The 17394-nt window shown below is 28.5% G+C and overlaps 1 protein-coding gene across 1 annotated transcript; it reads right to left on the reverse strand.

The window, feature by feature from the left end:
- Positions 1-8389: 8389 nt before the first annotated feature.
- Positions 8390-15524, reverse strand: bero (belly roll). The gene is made up of 3 exons (XM_065501707.1): positions 15278-15524; positions 14975-15151; positions 8390-8869 (listed from the first exon to the last, which is right to left on the reverse strand). The coding sequence occupies exons 1-3, from the start codon at positions 15333-15335 to the stop codon at positions 8661-8663; spliced, it is 444 nt and encodes a 147-aa protein (XP_065357779.1). The 5' UTR covers positions 15336-15524; the 3' UTR covers positions 8390-8660.
- Positions 15525-17394: the final 1870 nt, after the last annotated feature.

The following is a 17394-nucleotide window of genomic DNA, read 5'->3' on the forward strand; positions in this document are numbered from 1 at the left end:
TATCTATCTATCTATCTATCTATCTATCTATCTATCTATCTATCTATCTATCTATCTATCTATCTATCTATCTATCTATCTATCTATCTATCTATCTATCTATCTATCTATCTATCTATCTATCTATCTATCTATCTATCTATCTATCTATCTATCTATCTATCTATCTATCTATCTATCTATCTATCTATCTATCTATCTATCTATCTATCTATCTATCTATCTATCTATCTATCTATCTATCTATCTATCTATCTATCTATCTATCTATCTATCTATCTATCTATCTATCTATCTATCTATCTATCTATCTATCTATCTATCTATCTATCTATCTATCTATCTATCTATCTATCTATCTATCTATCTATCTATCTATATATATCAAAATGGATGTTTGAATGTGGGTATGTATGTATGTTCCGAATGAACTCAGAAACGGCTGGACCGATTTTGATGAAATTTTCAGGGAATCTTCAGAATAGTCTAGCGGGTAACACTGTATGGTCAGATTTTTGATTTTCGGTCTGTGGGCGGAGGGTCGTGGCATTATCAAATTTTTACATTATACCGCTAATGCCATCTATATATATAAAAAACGGCTCTACCGATTTTGAGGAAATTTTCAGGCAATCTTCAGAATAGCCCAGCGGGTAACACTGTATAGTCAGATTTTTGATATTCGGTCTGTGGGCGGAGGGGCGTGTAAAAATCTAATTTTTACATTATACCGATAATGCCCTATCTATATATATAAAAATGGATGTTTGTATGTATGTTCCGAATGAACTCAAAAATGGCTGGTCCGATTTTGATAAAAATTTCAGGGAATCTTCAGAATAGCCTAGCGGGTAACTCTGTAAAGTCATATTTTTGATTTTCGGTCTGTGGGCGGAGGGGCGTGGCATTATCAAATTTTTACATTATACCGCTAATACCATCTATATATATAAAAAAATTCTAGACCGATTTTGATGAAATTTTCAGGGAATCTTCAGAATAACCCAGCGGGTAACACTGTAAAGTCAGATTTTTGATATTCGGTCTGTGGGCGGAGAGGTGTGTACAAATCTAATTTTTACATTATACCGTTAATGCCATTATATATAAAAACAGATGTGTGTATGTATGTTCCATATGGACTCAACGGCTGGACCGATTTTGATAAAATTTTCACGGAATCTTCAGAAAAGCATAGCGGGTAAAACTGTAACACATATACATAAATACTTTTTTTATTTCCAACGTTCAAACAATGACAATTTTCATTTTGTTGCTTAACATCATTCTAAAAATTAATGATTTGGTGTAAAAGAAAAAAAGGAAAACATTCCAACACATGTCCGGTACTATAGAAGTTCTTTTATATTATCAATCGATGATAAACAATTTTGTTTACTCTTGCAAATTAGGTGCAAGAGTAAACAATTTCCATATGAAATCTATTAAAAAAAATAATATTTTGAATAACTCTCCGCATATCACTTTTAATAAAAAATAACGGTTTTATTCAAATAAAATTTGTTTTCGCAAGGGCATATACGTCTAGAGTCGCAGAAACGGGAAGAGAACGCAAATGAGTCGCAGTGCATCTTCATCGAGTGCTGCAGAAACACCTCAACAGCATATACATAGTTGTTTGCTCCCGAATGACTCGATCAAGAGAAAGAATCGATTTAAAGTTGCCCGGATTTTATTAAAATAAGTATGATGACTACAGGAATCACAAGGATGTACTAATTAGCGCAATGAACAAACATTACTTACATTGCAGCATTTTGAAGTTCCCTAAGGAATCCCCGGGAATGTGCTGTTCGAACGGTAAAGTTATTCTGCCACCAGTTATGGAGCCGTCTCAGTTGCTACTAAGTTACATTTCTGGCGCCAATCCTATTTCCAAACACTTCCTTCAAATTATCCAAAAGTACAACACATGCATTCAAATGATGTCGGCTTCATGCCCACCTTTAAAGTTCAAGGCCAAATGTACCACAGATTTGGATCATTGCTCACGCTTCCCAATGACTATACGAAAAATTCCAATTGATCCCTCCACAAATGAGATTTCATTTCCGGACTTCTGCCAAATGCAAATGAATATTCTAGACGTTGTCAACAAAGTATTCCCAAGTCTTACAACGAACTACAACAATTCGGATTGTCTGTGGGAACATGCAATTTTGGCACCAACAAATAATGATGTTAACAAGATCAATAAGCAAATACTATTGAAACTGCCTAGCAAAACAATAAAATACAAATAGATTGACACAGTAATGAACGAAGAACAAGCCGTCGATTATCCTACTGAATTTTTGAATTCATTGAATCACCGACTTTGTCCGAAACTGTATATTAAATTCGAGATGCAATATAAAAGAGATGTTTTCTAAGGGCCAGCAACGCGGACCGGGTTCAGCTAGTATAACACATATTAAAACTCCAACATCAATTCTTAAAATATGTGAATTCTTTATCTACTGTTTGTATGAACGATTTAAATTTTTTATTAATATTATATTGGTTAAAAATTCGTTACGCATAGGCGGCTAAAAATTAAAAATTTCACAATATTTTTGCAAAATCTTAACATTTTTTGTTTTGATTCATTAAATTATTAAAATCATGTAATTTTAGCTCTTTAAATTCGTATTATATTTTTATATAGATATCGCTCATTTGCTGCAACAACGTCATAATTCAAAAAAGTAGTTTCGAGAAAAGGGCTTTCAATGTTTTATGAGATTTTACTATTTCTTAAATAAATTTTCAACAGATTTCAGAAATAATACCTGATTTAAATAGTATATGTTAATAACATGAATTTCAATTTTGACGCTTACAATAAAAATTAATTGCCTTTTCTGAAAACTGATAAAACTATATGATAGACTATAGAACGGCGCATATTTTGTATTACTCAGTTCAAAAAACATGGATTTTTTACGGTTCAGTTTGTTTTCATTCTATTTGTTAATTAAATGATTATATGAAAACCTTGATGTAATTATAGACTTTTCACAAAATCGTGCCATTTTTACAATCAAAAATCGCCAAAATGACGATAAATCGGCAAATCTGGCAACAGTGCTAGTCAGCCTGTTCGCTTAATTACTTTGTTTCTGGGAGTGTCTGGACGAATGTGTAGATGGCATATTCTAAACTCAAGGTTTATATTTGCATGTACATTAGGGTGGCCCTTAATAAACGAAAGTTGGATTTTTGCCATTCTCACCCCCCAGTTTGGTGAACATTAGTAAAAAAATCATCCTGAAAAAATTTTAGGTAAATCCTGAAATAAGCCCTCTGAAGTTTTGAGATACATTTTTTAATTTTGCCATTAGAAAATTACTTTTGCAATTTAATTTAAAAGAATAGAAATGTGTATGTAATTGTCGTTCTAATGAGACATAAAAAACAGAAATTGGTCAAAAAATTTTAAAGTTATTAAAAATTCGCAAGGCCATTACCGTATCTCAAGCAACTAGAACAAGAAATGTATGAACAAAATTAACATATTTTGATAAATATTAAGATAAAAGCTCATTTTTACTTAAAATATATCCATATTTACTTGTTAACCTACCGTTAACCTATTCGCAGGTATGTCCAAAAAAATAAAAAAATTTTAGCGGCAATTTCAAAACTCCATTTTCAAATTTTTAAAAATTTTGTTAAAAAAATTGTGAAATATACTACCTCTTAAATACTATCTCTGTTAAATGCATAACAGTACACTGTTAACTGCAAAATAAGCTCTGTTACAGAAGTGGTTTGGGTCTTTACTAGTTAAATACGAATTTATCTTCACACACATGAAAAAAACAGACAACAATAAATAGCTGTCAAAAACATATGGTAGTTTATGAAACTTAACCCATTATCGGCCACTACCAGAATCCGACGGAGCTTATTAAATTCCTTTTAAAGGCATGGTTTAAAAGCTCCAATTAAGAAAAAAAAATTAAAATTTTTTGCCCCAGGGTTGCCATATTCCTAGTATGGCTTGGTCGAAAAATCGACCATTGGCCGAAAATGATATAATTTAAGAAATATAAATATTTGCAATTAATAAAAGAAAATCTTTTGTTTGAAGGAAAATATTAAAGTAATGCGGTTTTATTTAAAATAATTATCATTTCTGAATATGTGACATTTAAAAAAAATGTATGGTATTCATCAAAACATTTGATGTGTAGATAAATATTGCTCTTCTTACATGTAAATAAAGTGGGCTTTTTGCATAACTTACACCAACTATGTTTATTCTACGCGCTCTTTGATACGGCGTGTACTTTCTCATTGATTCGAGGAAAGTTTGTGGGATATTCCAAGTTCTCATTTTCAGACTCATTTTCGTATGTCAATAGTTTACTTATGACTTCAGAATGAAAATCAATTTGAGATAATTGTTTGTTGTTTTGAAGTTTTTCCATTCTTTTATCACTTTCGGCTATACACAGAAAAAATTATGACTAAAATATTTTCAAACAAATGCATGTTTGAAATCAGATTTGTATTTTATTATTTATTTTATTTGGTTTCATAAATATTTTAGTTGGTTTTAAATTTGATGGTTAACAATGCTAACAACTTTTTTTAATAATGAGAAACGTCTATTTGTTTTGTAAATATTTTAACATAATGTACTTAAAATCAAGCACGTTTTCATTTTGTGATACATTTTTATAATATTCAAAATAATAGACAACACTTGTACATAACAAAATATTTTCTTTATTAAAATTTTGTTTGAATTTTTTTATAAACTCAAACAATTTTTTAAATTATTGAAAAAATGTTTGTTTACTTTGAAACAAAAACAAATTTATAGTGAATTTTGACAAACAGCTGTAAAATAAAAATAAATTATACATATATTTTGAAAAAAAATATTTACATATGTACACAATTTTTAAGTTTTGGTCGTCATGAAACAGACTAGGAGTTCAAGGGCTCAATAACTCCTCACGTTTCAAGATTGGTAAGTATGTATGAACTTAAAATTCTTTATTATATCATTGTTAAACATTCTGGTATAATTGCAGACGTTGTTAGCTTCCTATGACAGAAATTTGGGAGAATACGACATAATTGGTAAGACGATTGATTTTCATTAAGATGAATGTGAAAACTGGTTTATCTTCCCACAGGTGAACAATATCCATATAACTTGGATTCCCGTTTGCTGGATAGTCCGTAAGTGGGAGAAACTAGTTCATATTTTATATGACAGTATTTTCTATAGAAAATATTGTGTATAACAGTATTTTCTTTAGAAACTATTATATATAACAGTATTTTCTTTAGAAAATATTGTATATAACAGTATTTTCTTTAGAAAATATTGTGTATAACAGTATTTTTATATAGAAAATATTGTCTATAGCAGTATTTTATATAGAAAATATTGTGTATAATAGTATTTTCTTTAGAAAATATTGTGTATAAAGTATTTTCTTTATAAACTATTGTGTATAAAGTATTTTCTTTATAAACTATTGTGTATAACAGTGTTTTTCTATAGAAAATATTGTGTATAACAGTATTTTATATAGAAAATATTGTGTATAACAGTATTTTCTTTAGAAACTATTGTGTAAAATAGTATTTTCTTTAGAAAATATTGTGTATATCAGTAGTTTATATAGAAAATATTGTTTATAATATTATATTATATAATTAAAATATTTATTGATTTTGAATTTAAATGTTATAATATTTTAATTGATTTAATAAAAAATATTGTTTGAATATCTAGTCAAAACCAATTATTTGTTTCTATGGTTTTATTAAAAATATTGTTTGATTTTATGTGGAATTTCATATAAATGTTTCATTGATAGTTAAAATATTTTAATAAGAAAAAAAAATTTTTTTTTTTCAATAAAATATTTACAAATTTTGTTGTTTGATTTTGTGATTTTTGTGATAGGTCCCATTTCAATAAAATATTCAATTGACTTTATGAATTTTGTGATTGGATTTGAATTTTTGTTTTTTCTGTGTAGAATTGTTATGGTTTTATTTTGCTTGCGACAATATCTTTTTGCAATGACATGTGGTTCAACTGTGGAGTTATTGTTACAACATTACTTTTGACTATCAACTAAAGGAACAACTTCTCCTCGCTACCTTTCTTTAGATTTTGCAACGTAAAATTTTCCATTCTGTTTTCACGTATAGTTCCAGTTGCATAAAATTTTCGCACAAAAAGACACGTAAGCTGATAAGTAGAATAAAAAATTGTCAAAGGAAACAGTATGAAACTCCGGATCAGGTACGTTAGCAAGCAAATTTAAAACTTTTTGGGCACCAGGACATATGCTCTTACTATAAGATGTGGCTGAACAACCGTATAAAATACTATAAAATAAGTAGCCCTTTTCTGAACATAAGCACCACGACTTAAAGCGGAATCGAATTGGCTTTATAATATATATTATAAACATCTTACATGAGTGCAACAAAACGATCTGATATATCCAAATTAGTACTATCGGCAAGATGCAAATACCTGTTTCAATATTGATAATGCCATGTCGGATTGAGAAGACCAATAATGATCGATATGTGGTAAAGTATGATAACCAGACAAATATAAAATTCCAATGAACCTACGCAATTCTGTTGGTGTAAGGTTAGCAGTAGCATTATTTTCACGCGCATATACATTTGCAAAAGCAACCATTAACGCAATAATGGAATTATCCAAATATAGTGCATAAATATCAAAAGGAGATTTAGGTCCCACAAAACAAAATGATATGTATTTATCACACAAGAATTATCCAAGGGTAAAAATAAAACATATGTTATGATTTTGAAGCATTTTAATATAATAAGAAAATAAAATAATTAAATTAGTATGCATGACGCTATATGATGGGTTTCGGCCATTGGTCGAATTTTCGACCACCAAAAATTACGGACTCTCAAAAATAAGAGTTTTATCATTTTGAATTTTATTTCTTTCTTCTCTTATAATTTGGTATTTTGTCTTCACGGAAAAGTAATAAAAATAAATTACATTTTTATTTTTTTAATTTTTTTAACATTTTAGAAAAGTGACTAAAAATTGCATTTTTTGCTTCATCAAGAAAAAATTCTGGTTTTACTTAAAGACAAAAAATAAATATATCAAATATGTTAAAATAATATTAAACTTCATTTCTGTTAAAACACATTTAAAAAAAAATGGTCAGCTTCATAGATAAAAATGGCCAACGTTGGCCATTTAAGTATCATTTAAAAAAGCACTGAGAAACTCATTTTCGTATTTAAATAGAACTTAAATATATATAAATATAAAATAAGAGATAAATCTTTGTCAATTTAAGGACATTAACTCGAGAATGATAATCATATTTTGACATACGTTAATAACACTGTGCTAGTTGAAAAAACCGCCAAGCCGAGCTCCCTGTGGTTTAAACTAATACGAGTATGCTGAGTTCAGTGGTGCTATCCGTTTTTTATGTTAGCTCTTGTTTTCGAGATATACCGTTATTTCGAAAATGGAGAAAGTTGCACAACATTATTCGCGTAACTCAAAAACGGTTTAGTTTATTGAATAAACTGAAATTTAATAAACTAAACCGTTTTTGAGTTACGCGAATATATGTTGTGCAACCTCCTCCATTTTCGAAATAACGGTATATCTCGATCAACATAATTTGACCCATTGTAGGTCCAACTTTCTCTGGTATTATATACGTCGTTGAAATATCTATCATTAGATATCCATATTGTCTAATTAATGACTTACATATATATACATATGTCAAAAATAGGTAAAAATCGAGGTTGTCCTGGTCTCAACCATTTGTGGACCGAAGAATTCCGGAGATATTGATGTATGAATCGTGTATGTATGTATGTTATTTGGGGGCTTCGGAAAGTTGATTTCAACAGACATACATAAATTACAAACGGAATGACAAACTTATATATACCCTTCTCACGAAGATGAGAAGGGACGAGAGATTGAGAAAATGGGACATAGTCTTTTAGGTGCCAATAATGGCATAGATACTAAAGAAAATAAGCCACAATAATAAAATAAGCTTTAGCAAATGCAAGCTATACAATTTTTATTTCTCATTAAAATAGTCAAGACATCATCCATATAATTTGTAACCGAACTAAACTTGAAATTAACAGAACACTGTAAAAGTAAAAAAAAAAACAAAATATGGTTTGCTGTTCAATTAAATGGTGATTTTTTTATTTTTTAAAATTCTAAAGTCAAAGGTCGCATTTCAAATATTCTTTCATTTATGTACATACATCAAAAAAATTACTTTAACCTATTTACAATTAATGTTTGTCTGTTAATTGAATTAATTTTGTCTGACTAATTTGTACATTCTACGAAAATTATTAAAAATTCTTATTTTTCTTTTCTTTCGGTTTAAATAATTTGTATTTTATTTTATTGCTTATAAAAAAATCATAATATTTTTTGTGTTGTTCTTCTTAATAAAGCTTTAACATTTCATCCATAATTAATTAAGTAATAAATTCTTACAAAAACAGAAAAATAATAATAAACATTAAAAGTACTAAAATACATATTTTAAATGATCTCAAAATATAGAGTTTTTTTACTTAAGGCTTATAAAACCTGATTTGTTTTGATCATTTAGTAATTTAGAGACTTAAGAGAATATGCGAGCCAAAGCAAAGAAGGCCAAAATGGTCAAGGCAATGGGGGCCATTGATGAGGAACCATTACACAAATCACCAGAGCAGACATCACAGGACAATTGTTTTACAAAAGGCAATGAAGGATCGGCTGAGCAGCCACCTTGGGTATTGGAAATTTCACCAAAATAACAAGTGCGTACAATTTGTGGATGACCGCTAACTGTAAATGGAAAAATTAAGTAAAAATAAATTTTAAAATAGTAATATGCAATTTTTCCTTGCGATTTATTATTTTTTTTTCTACGTCCGAGAACGTTACAAAACTGTCAAATAATTGTTAATGTGAAAAAATAAGTTTCATTGTAAAAAGTTTAAAGTAATTAACATTGAAAATTCACATGAAGTTGATTATTATTTTTTCAAGTTCTATTAACAATAATGCAGTATAAATTTTCCCATCCCTCCCCAACTACATACTTACTTACATAAATTATTAATCTGATTAAACCATTTCCAGTGAAATTTTTAAAAATTTACATATTGATGCGATTGATACATGATTAAAATTCAATAATATAATTTTGAAAATTATATTGAAATGTACAATACATTTGTTTCTGTTTCTGTCACTGCTAACATTTATTAATAGAAATGGCGTAGAATTTGCTAAAAGCGAAAAATTTATATTGACGATTGCGTGACTGAGCCTAAGTTGGAATATTCTCTAAACATTATTGCGCTTCTGATAAAATTTATTTAAAACTAGTTTAAGCTGTTGTTTTAAATAATTAAAAGAAATTAATTGTATTTAATACAACTCATTTCATAATCTTAAAAGCATGACGGAAAATGTGTCATCGTTTATTATATACTTCAGAACTGACAAAACGATTTATGTGCTGTTTTTATAATGCAAACGAGTGATTTCAGTGGAAATTTTATATGTATTGCAAAATTTCCACTCAAAGTACTCGTTTGCATTATAAAAACAGCACATAGACCATAGAGAAATACTTACACATGATACAGAAACTAGAAAAAAAAAAATCAATCAAAAAAATTACTCAAATTCATCACACATACGAGTGTTGTTTTTGTGTTCACATAGTTTAGTGTCCTAATACATTCTCACTACTTAGGTTTTTGACAAATGAGTTAGGTATTTGACAGGAAAGTTGGAATACATTTCTAATAAAACTAATTAAATAATATTCCCAAAAATATAAAAAGTAAACGAACGAAATCCAAAAAAATTTCCTCAGAAAATAATTTTTGTCACATTGAGCAATTTTAAGAAAAGTTTGATTTTATAGGTTTTTTTAGTCCAAACCACACCCTTGAAGTGGTACTCATTTAGTTCCATCATCAAATCTTAATTTTTATCCAAGCCATTTATTTTCCTTTGAACAAAATATTCCAACAGTAAAAACTGCTCGAAATTGATCAAAATATAAAATTTGTTGTATGAATATATGGTAAACACCATGGCAGAATCAACCAGGTAGAATTATTAGGCAGAGTTGTCAATATTTACCCCTACAATGTCAAACTCTGGATGTTATCACTTTATGTTTTCTTTTGATTTGTGCGCGTTTTTAGAAATTTTTTGCGTTAAACATTAATTTTTCACATTTTTATTTCGTAAAATTAATTTTACGAAATAAATAAACTTTTCAAATTGATTTTTTTCAACAAAACTGAAATTAATTTTAATTTTTTTTTCGACATTTCATTTTGATATTTACCAATTTCTTTGGTTTGACATTTTAGGGAAATTATAATTGAGAACATACTTTCTAATAATTGTACCTGGTTGATTCTGCCATGGTAAATACATTGTTTATTTGTACAATATTTTCTGAATTATATTTTTTTGAATATACATACATACATAGGTATTTTATACACATCTCCATTTTCGTGGGATTTTCATTAGTCACGCTTTACACTATATACATATCGCACTCGTTCAACAATACTGTATTAACTCAAAATTTTAAAATTTTCAGTAGTGGGCAAAAACTGTTTGTGATTACATTTTAAGTGATTTTGAAAATCCGAATACATCATAGTAAGCAAATTCCATTTGAAAATATATTTAAATTTTTTTTCTTTAAAATGTTTGCAGTTATTGCAAAATAAATCTATTTTTCGAGTTAACACCATTTTTCTGCAACTTCTAGATATTCTTTTGTATTATTTTATCAACAAAACAGTATCAACTCAAAATACAACCAAATTTAAATAAATCAATTTGATTATTTTTAACTTGAATAAAGGCTCAATCAAGGCGTATTAACAAGGTGAGTGCATAAAATCAGCTGTTTCTTAATTCGCTGTGGTTTTATGTACACTATATGTCAAACTTTGTTTATGTTTACATTTGTTATTGTAAATAACATAGTAATATTTTAATTCGCCTTGATTTTGACATTTACCGTACATTTTAACAAAAACAAATTGCCTGTTGTTTTTGCATTGTTGTATTTGTTGCCGGGACGCACTCACCTTGTTAATACGCCTTGGGCTCAATTCAAAATAATACATTTTTTTATGAAAATATACGATGTATTTCTATTTAAATTTTTTGTATTAACTCAAAATAATACCTTTTTGTTGATACAAGGTAGCCACTAATTTTCACGAAAATGGTCTCAAATGTGGTTTTCAAGATGAAAGAGTAATCGAAATACGTTGAAATTTTTACAGTAGATAGATATTGATATTGCTATTTGATTTCTTGCAAAAAGTTTGAGTTGAACGAGTGCGATATATGTATATTAGGGTGGCCCCAAAATTTAAGTTGCGGATGTTCCCACCTAGAATGAAAATTTGATTCATTCTAAGACTACGTTTTGAATTTTTTTCGTCCTGGGGTCAATATTTGGCGAGCTGGATCGAAGGATAAAAAGGTCCTTTTTTGGGGTTTTTTACATTTTTTCCATATTTCTTCCAAAGGAAGTATATGTAAATTTGGTATCATATGAAAGGTCTTTGAGAGACGCATTCAATTGGTTAAAAGAAATTTAAAAAAAAAAAATTTTAATTAACAAATTTTAAAAATTTTCGACAAAATTTTAGTTTTTTTTAATTTTTTCATAGAATTTATTCAAATACATAGATGAAATTTCTTGATCATAAACATCATGTAATTTCACCGAAATGGTTTTTCTCGTTTTTTAAAATTCAGTCCAGTTCAATGTTTATTCAAATTTGTTTAAACCCAATTTCATCCCTATCTGTTAAGCAGTTTTTCACATGTTACTTAAAATTAACAACAACATTCCAAAGGAATAACATTAAAATAATCATTATAGCGCGATGTATAGTAAATGTTTTAGCTTAAATTTAAATATTCGTAGTGTAACAAAAGAAAAGTATAAGAATTTATACATCGATGGAAAGCTTATAAAATTTGAGTTATTTTGATGCCCATACATATACTATGAATTGAGTACAGAGATTGTCAGATAGGGATGAAATTAGGTTTAAACAAATTTGAATAAACATTGAACTGGATTGAATTTTAAAAAACGAGAAAAACCATTTCGGTGAAATTACATGATGTTTATGATCAAGAAATTTCATCTATGTATTTGAATAAATTCTATGAAAAAATTAAAAAAAACTAAAATTTTGTCGAAAATTTTTAAAATTTTTTAATTAAAATTTTTTTTTTTTAAATTTCTTTTAACTAATTCAATGCGTCTCTCAAAGACCTTTCATATGATACCAAATTTACATATACTTCCTTTGGAAGAAATATGGAAAAAATGTAAAAAACCTCAAAAAAGGACCTTTTTATCCTTTGATCCAGCTCGCCAAATATTGACCCCAGGACGAAAAAATTTCAAAACGTAGTCTTAGAATGAATCAAATTTTCATTTTAGGCGGGAACATCGATACCTTATTTTTTCTCCATACAAACGGGGCCACCCTAATGTATATGTATATTTGCTTATCTAAAATATGGATATAATAAATTTAAACGGAAATACTTACATACATATATGTATGTATATGTACATATTTGCTAAATAGCTAATTTGCAAGATAAATATTATCATATTGTTGTTTAATTTGTACAAGCTGATTGATGTTTTAAATTGTTTATTTTCTAATACATTTTTGGAGATTACCAGCAACTATATTATCCAACTGATCTTTTGTGCCGGGCTACTGTTCACAACAATAGTTTGTGAACAGCAAAACTCCGACTCAACCTAAATCCGGTATTTTCTTCTTATATATCCGTTAGAGATATCAACGTTTTGCGGTCCCACATATGTAAGTATGTCAAGCCACCCAAATAATCAGATAATCGATATTCATCAGATTTACCTAGTCCGTTTAAAATGGCTATCAGACAAGCACTTTCTAGTACAATTCAAAGTCCACATTAGAGGCGATATTTTACATAGGGAAAACTGAATGATTCTTGATGTTAACCTCTCCAGTGTCCAATTCCTGATAACAACCGAACAATTTTTGTTAATATTAAGCCGATACTATTTTATTAAAAGCAACTTTATTCAATTTACTTATTTAATTTACGATTTACAGAATATCAAATACATACACAGTAAAAACTATTATTTCATAATTGAATTGAATGTGCTCAAAAACAAAATTTTCTGATATTTGCTACACATTTTTATTATTTTTTGTGTTTTCAATTGCGAAAGTTGTATATTCAATAATTTTTCAGCCTAACTACAAAACTTTTAAAGTCGATTTTTAGTCCATAAAGTTGACTATTATTTTAAATTTCGTTTTATTATTAAAAAAAAGCTTTTTGTTTTGAACTTTTATGTTCGTTTTGTTTTTTTAATTTTTTGAAATTTCTTTTTATTATTTACATTCATTGAAAAATATTTTCAATTATTTGAATGTACATATGTATGTAGTATATGTTGGAAAAAGTTTTAAAGCTTTTTTCAAATAAAAACAAAAGTTCTATTTTAAAATAAAGTCGACTTTAACAAAAATTAACTTTAAAATTTCTTTCATAGTTAAGGCTTCATTAGTCTTTACTTTCCGTTGCTGTTGCGTTCTGTTCCGTTCTGGATTTTACTTATGGCAGTTAGTTGTTCTGTGACAAAATATATCATTTTTCTTTTCTTTTAACACATAATTCCTCTTTAAAACACATTAACTTACCTGGAATTCCCATTTTCTTTGATATTTTCGACCAGACGACTCGTTTTTTCCAAATTTCTATTAAATTTCACAAAATCAATAACAAATAATTTTTGTCTTTATTTGAAAAGCCGCTGTCACTTACAATTACGTAGACAATTTTTGTTTTTAACAGGTTCGTCCGGAACAGAACGGAACAGCACAGAAAAACTAACTACTTATACATGTTTTTCATGTACAAAAGAGAAACAGCTGATTCGGAACGTAACAGAAAGTAAAGACTAATTCTGCCTTTAGGGTGTTTTTTGTATTTAAAGTTCAACCAATAACGATAATTGTATATTCAATTATTAAAATTATCAAATTCAAAACTCAAAATTCACATGAATACTTGATTCAATTGTGAAATAATTGAAACCAAATAATATGTGGTAAATATTTGAATTGAAATATATGTATTTTTGTCTGTGTACATATTCGGATTAATTTTAAATTCACATACATACATACATACATACATACATACATGCACATATTTTTTTTTACTGGGATCCTCAGCATTCATAACTCGACACGTTATCTTCTTTTGCTAACTTTAAATTTTAAAACTTGGAAAAAAATTGGATACCTACAAATTTATTAGAATACAAAAAACTTAGTCAATACTATTTTTTTGGTGTTGCGTGTTTTTAAACCAAATTAGGGAGTGGTTCTGCCACTTTTGGAAACAGCTAATTTAAATTTTTTAAAAAAATATGATTAAATTTCCTACAATCAGGTATTTTTCTTTTATTTATTAGTAAGTACATACATATATTAAATAATTTGTAGTCATTAACGCGATTATTACACCATGTTACAGATATTTTTATACGGTTAACGACGAAATAATTTATGGCAGCGACTTTTTTATGGTTGCATTGCTTCAAGTCAACAACAAACACTCACCCCTTAATTAAACACCCCTCAGCCATCATGTTTAACAACAAATCTCATTCCCAAAATGACATCATTGCTGTTTTAAAAACAATAACTAAACGCAATAACTTGGCTCTTAATATTTTTGAATCAAAATCAAAAACATAAACAAAAACTTACATAAATATGTATGAATATTTCATTCAATTAAAACCAGATTTGGTTTTGATATGCTCGTATATTGGAGTTAGTTGATTATTAAACTTACCGGCTTCTAGGGTTTTCTTCATGCAACCAGTAGCATTGCGCACGGGTAGGAAATTCTGCAAGAAACGGGGTGGGGAAATGCGAGCACAATCGAATTTCAAAGCATCGTCAGCCTCGAAATGTTCACCACATTTTGGATTTGACAAAGATTCGCACTGGTAGCAGTGGATGGCAAAAGCTGTAAAAAATCACAAGATTTATACTGTATAAAATAAAATGAACTCTCCTAAAATATTTCTGGATTTTTCAAATAATTTTAAACATTTACATATATACAATACATTTTTTTATTATTACAACGTACCCGAGCAAGCCAAAGTGGCCATAATTGCGAAAGCCAATAAATACTTCATAGATGACATGATTTTTATTTTTATTTTCGTTTTTTATTTGGTGTGTGTGTTTATTTGTTTGTTTGTTTTCTAAATCCAAAACAACAGCAGTGTTTTTATTTTGATTTCGAAATTTATTTAAAAATAAATTCAATTTTTATTTTTGTTTTATTTTACTGTGACAAGTTCCAACTACGTCCAACGATCTTTACCTACTGACCAAATCCAAAAGTTTTGTTGTTTCTTAAACTCTATCAAATGCTTTCGTTGCTTTTTTGTTTGCCTTTTCCATATTCAAACATTTGACTCGATACTCTTTTGAATTTGTGTATAAAAACCAGTGTTGCCATTTCATATTTAACTGAATTCATAATCCATGTCCCAGCAGTTAAGCAAGTAGTCAATGTATCCCTCAAAAAGACAGTAATTGTCACAAATGTCTTATCACTTGGCTAACTCCAATTTATATATTTTGGTCATTTGTAGTGCAGAGAGAAGACAATTGGTTACTTTATACAACTCAAGTAATCTAGCGTCTCTAAGTAATCTGGATTGTAGTCACTTAAACGTTTTATGAGTAATTCGTACAAACTGGTTTTATACAAATTGTGTTGATATAATTCTCATACAGTTTATTTTTATTTTTGCTTAAGTAATATCAGTATATCCCATGTAACATAGCATGAAGTCAATAGTCACTTTAGTGTCTATCAGTAACCTATGGTGAAGTCACTTCAAACTTTTTTTTCTAATGTACTTTTTTACCCACCAGAAGCAATCTATTGGATAGTTGTCGGAGGAAGGTTTGTTTACAAGCAATCTTTTATTGGACTGTCTATGGTATGTCTTTTTAGCTTACTATTTGAGGTCAATTAGCTACCGTACATATTGAAATAACTGGTTAGGTAGCTAGTAAGGTAACTGAAGATATGTAACCAGTATATGAATCCAATGCGTTGACTACTACAGCTATAAGACAGCCTCAATGCAATCAAAAAGAGACAATTGATCCCCTGCTTAGGACATGCCCTTGTTAAAATGACTAGTCACGTGGCTATTGAAGTAACTAGCTCCCACCCTAAATGATGAGTAATATCACTAGTTCGGGACTGTCACCTAGAACTGCAGGGGTGTCATTTTAAATTCCAATCACATGCAAAATATACATACAGTAGCCCAATAAAGTCTACATACAGGAATTAAAATTAAATTTCTTTCGTTGAAAGCTGTATTTGTAAGTTAAAAGTAATGAAATATATTTGTTAAAAAAATAAATTCACACTAAAAAAGATTAAAACAACATCACTTAAGTCGGGTTTAGCAACATTTCCTATCACGTCCAAAATTTCACCGTTATTAGAATTTTTGATTCTGAGTCGAATAACGAAATTTTTTTTTTGCATTTTTGGGCTTTAATGTTCAAAATATTATGAAACTTAATAGCGCCACCCACCAAAAATTTGTGTGACCGAGAATACATTTTTCGTTATTTTACTCAGAATCAATAAATCTAATAACGGTGAACTTTTGGGCGTTATTTGAATTTTTTTTTTGCTAAAATCGACAAAGACATGTATTATTATATATCTCATAAAAAAAAAACTAAAAAAACTGCTTTAAATTAAAGTAACATAATAATTTTTCCTGTATGTAGACTTTCTTGGGCTACTGTATATGTATATTAGTGTGGAGCGTTTTTAATTTTTTGTTTGTAATCGCTTTGGAATACCTGTTAAAACTTGTTTTTTTAACTCCTAAATATACACAAAAAATTTAATTTTTTGGATCGTATATATAGAGGTGCCCCCACATCATTGTAATAATACAAAAATAAATGGCTCTAGAAAACGGGGGGAGTGGAAGCCCCCAATGCCCTCCTTATGTCTAGTAGCCTTGGATGTCCTCTATCAGTAAAAAAAATAACCAAGTGTTTAGGCCCACTTTCCTAAGCTACAAGTACGATTTTGTGGATTGGGTATAAAAATACCCACTTCGGCATATGTGGGTTGTAAAACGTATGAAATATGAATTTAGGTTTTTTTTTTTAATTATTGGATATATGTAATTATGTTGAACTAACAAAACATAA

Source organism: Calliphora vicina, chromosome 2, assembly GCF_958450345.1.
Source record: "Calliphora vicina chromosome 2, idCalVici1.1, whole genome shotgun sequence".
Taxonomy (NCBI): Eukaryota; Metazoa; Arthropoda; class Insecta; order Diptera; family Calliphoridae; genus Calliphora; species Calliphora vicina.

Excerpts from the sequence above, each read along its gene's own strand:
- bero (XM_065501707.1), bottom strand. The coding sequence starts at position 15,335 with ATGTCATCTATGAAGTATTTATTGGCTTTCGCAATTATGGCCACTTTG. Across the intron at positions 15,152-15,277 it reads GGCCACTTTGGCTTGCTCGG|CTTTTGCCATCCACTGCTAC; the intron begins GTACGTTGTAAT and ends GATTTTTTACAG. Across the intron at positions 8,870-14,974 it reads GAAGAAAACCCTAGAAGCCG|TTAGCGGTCATCCACAAATT; the intron begins GTAAGTTTAATA and ends TTCCATTTACAG.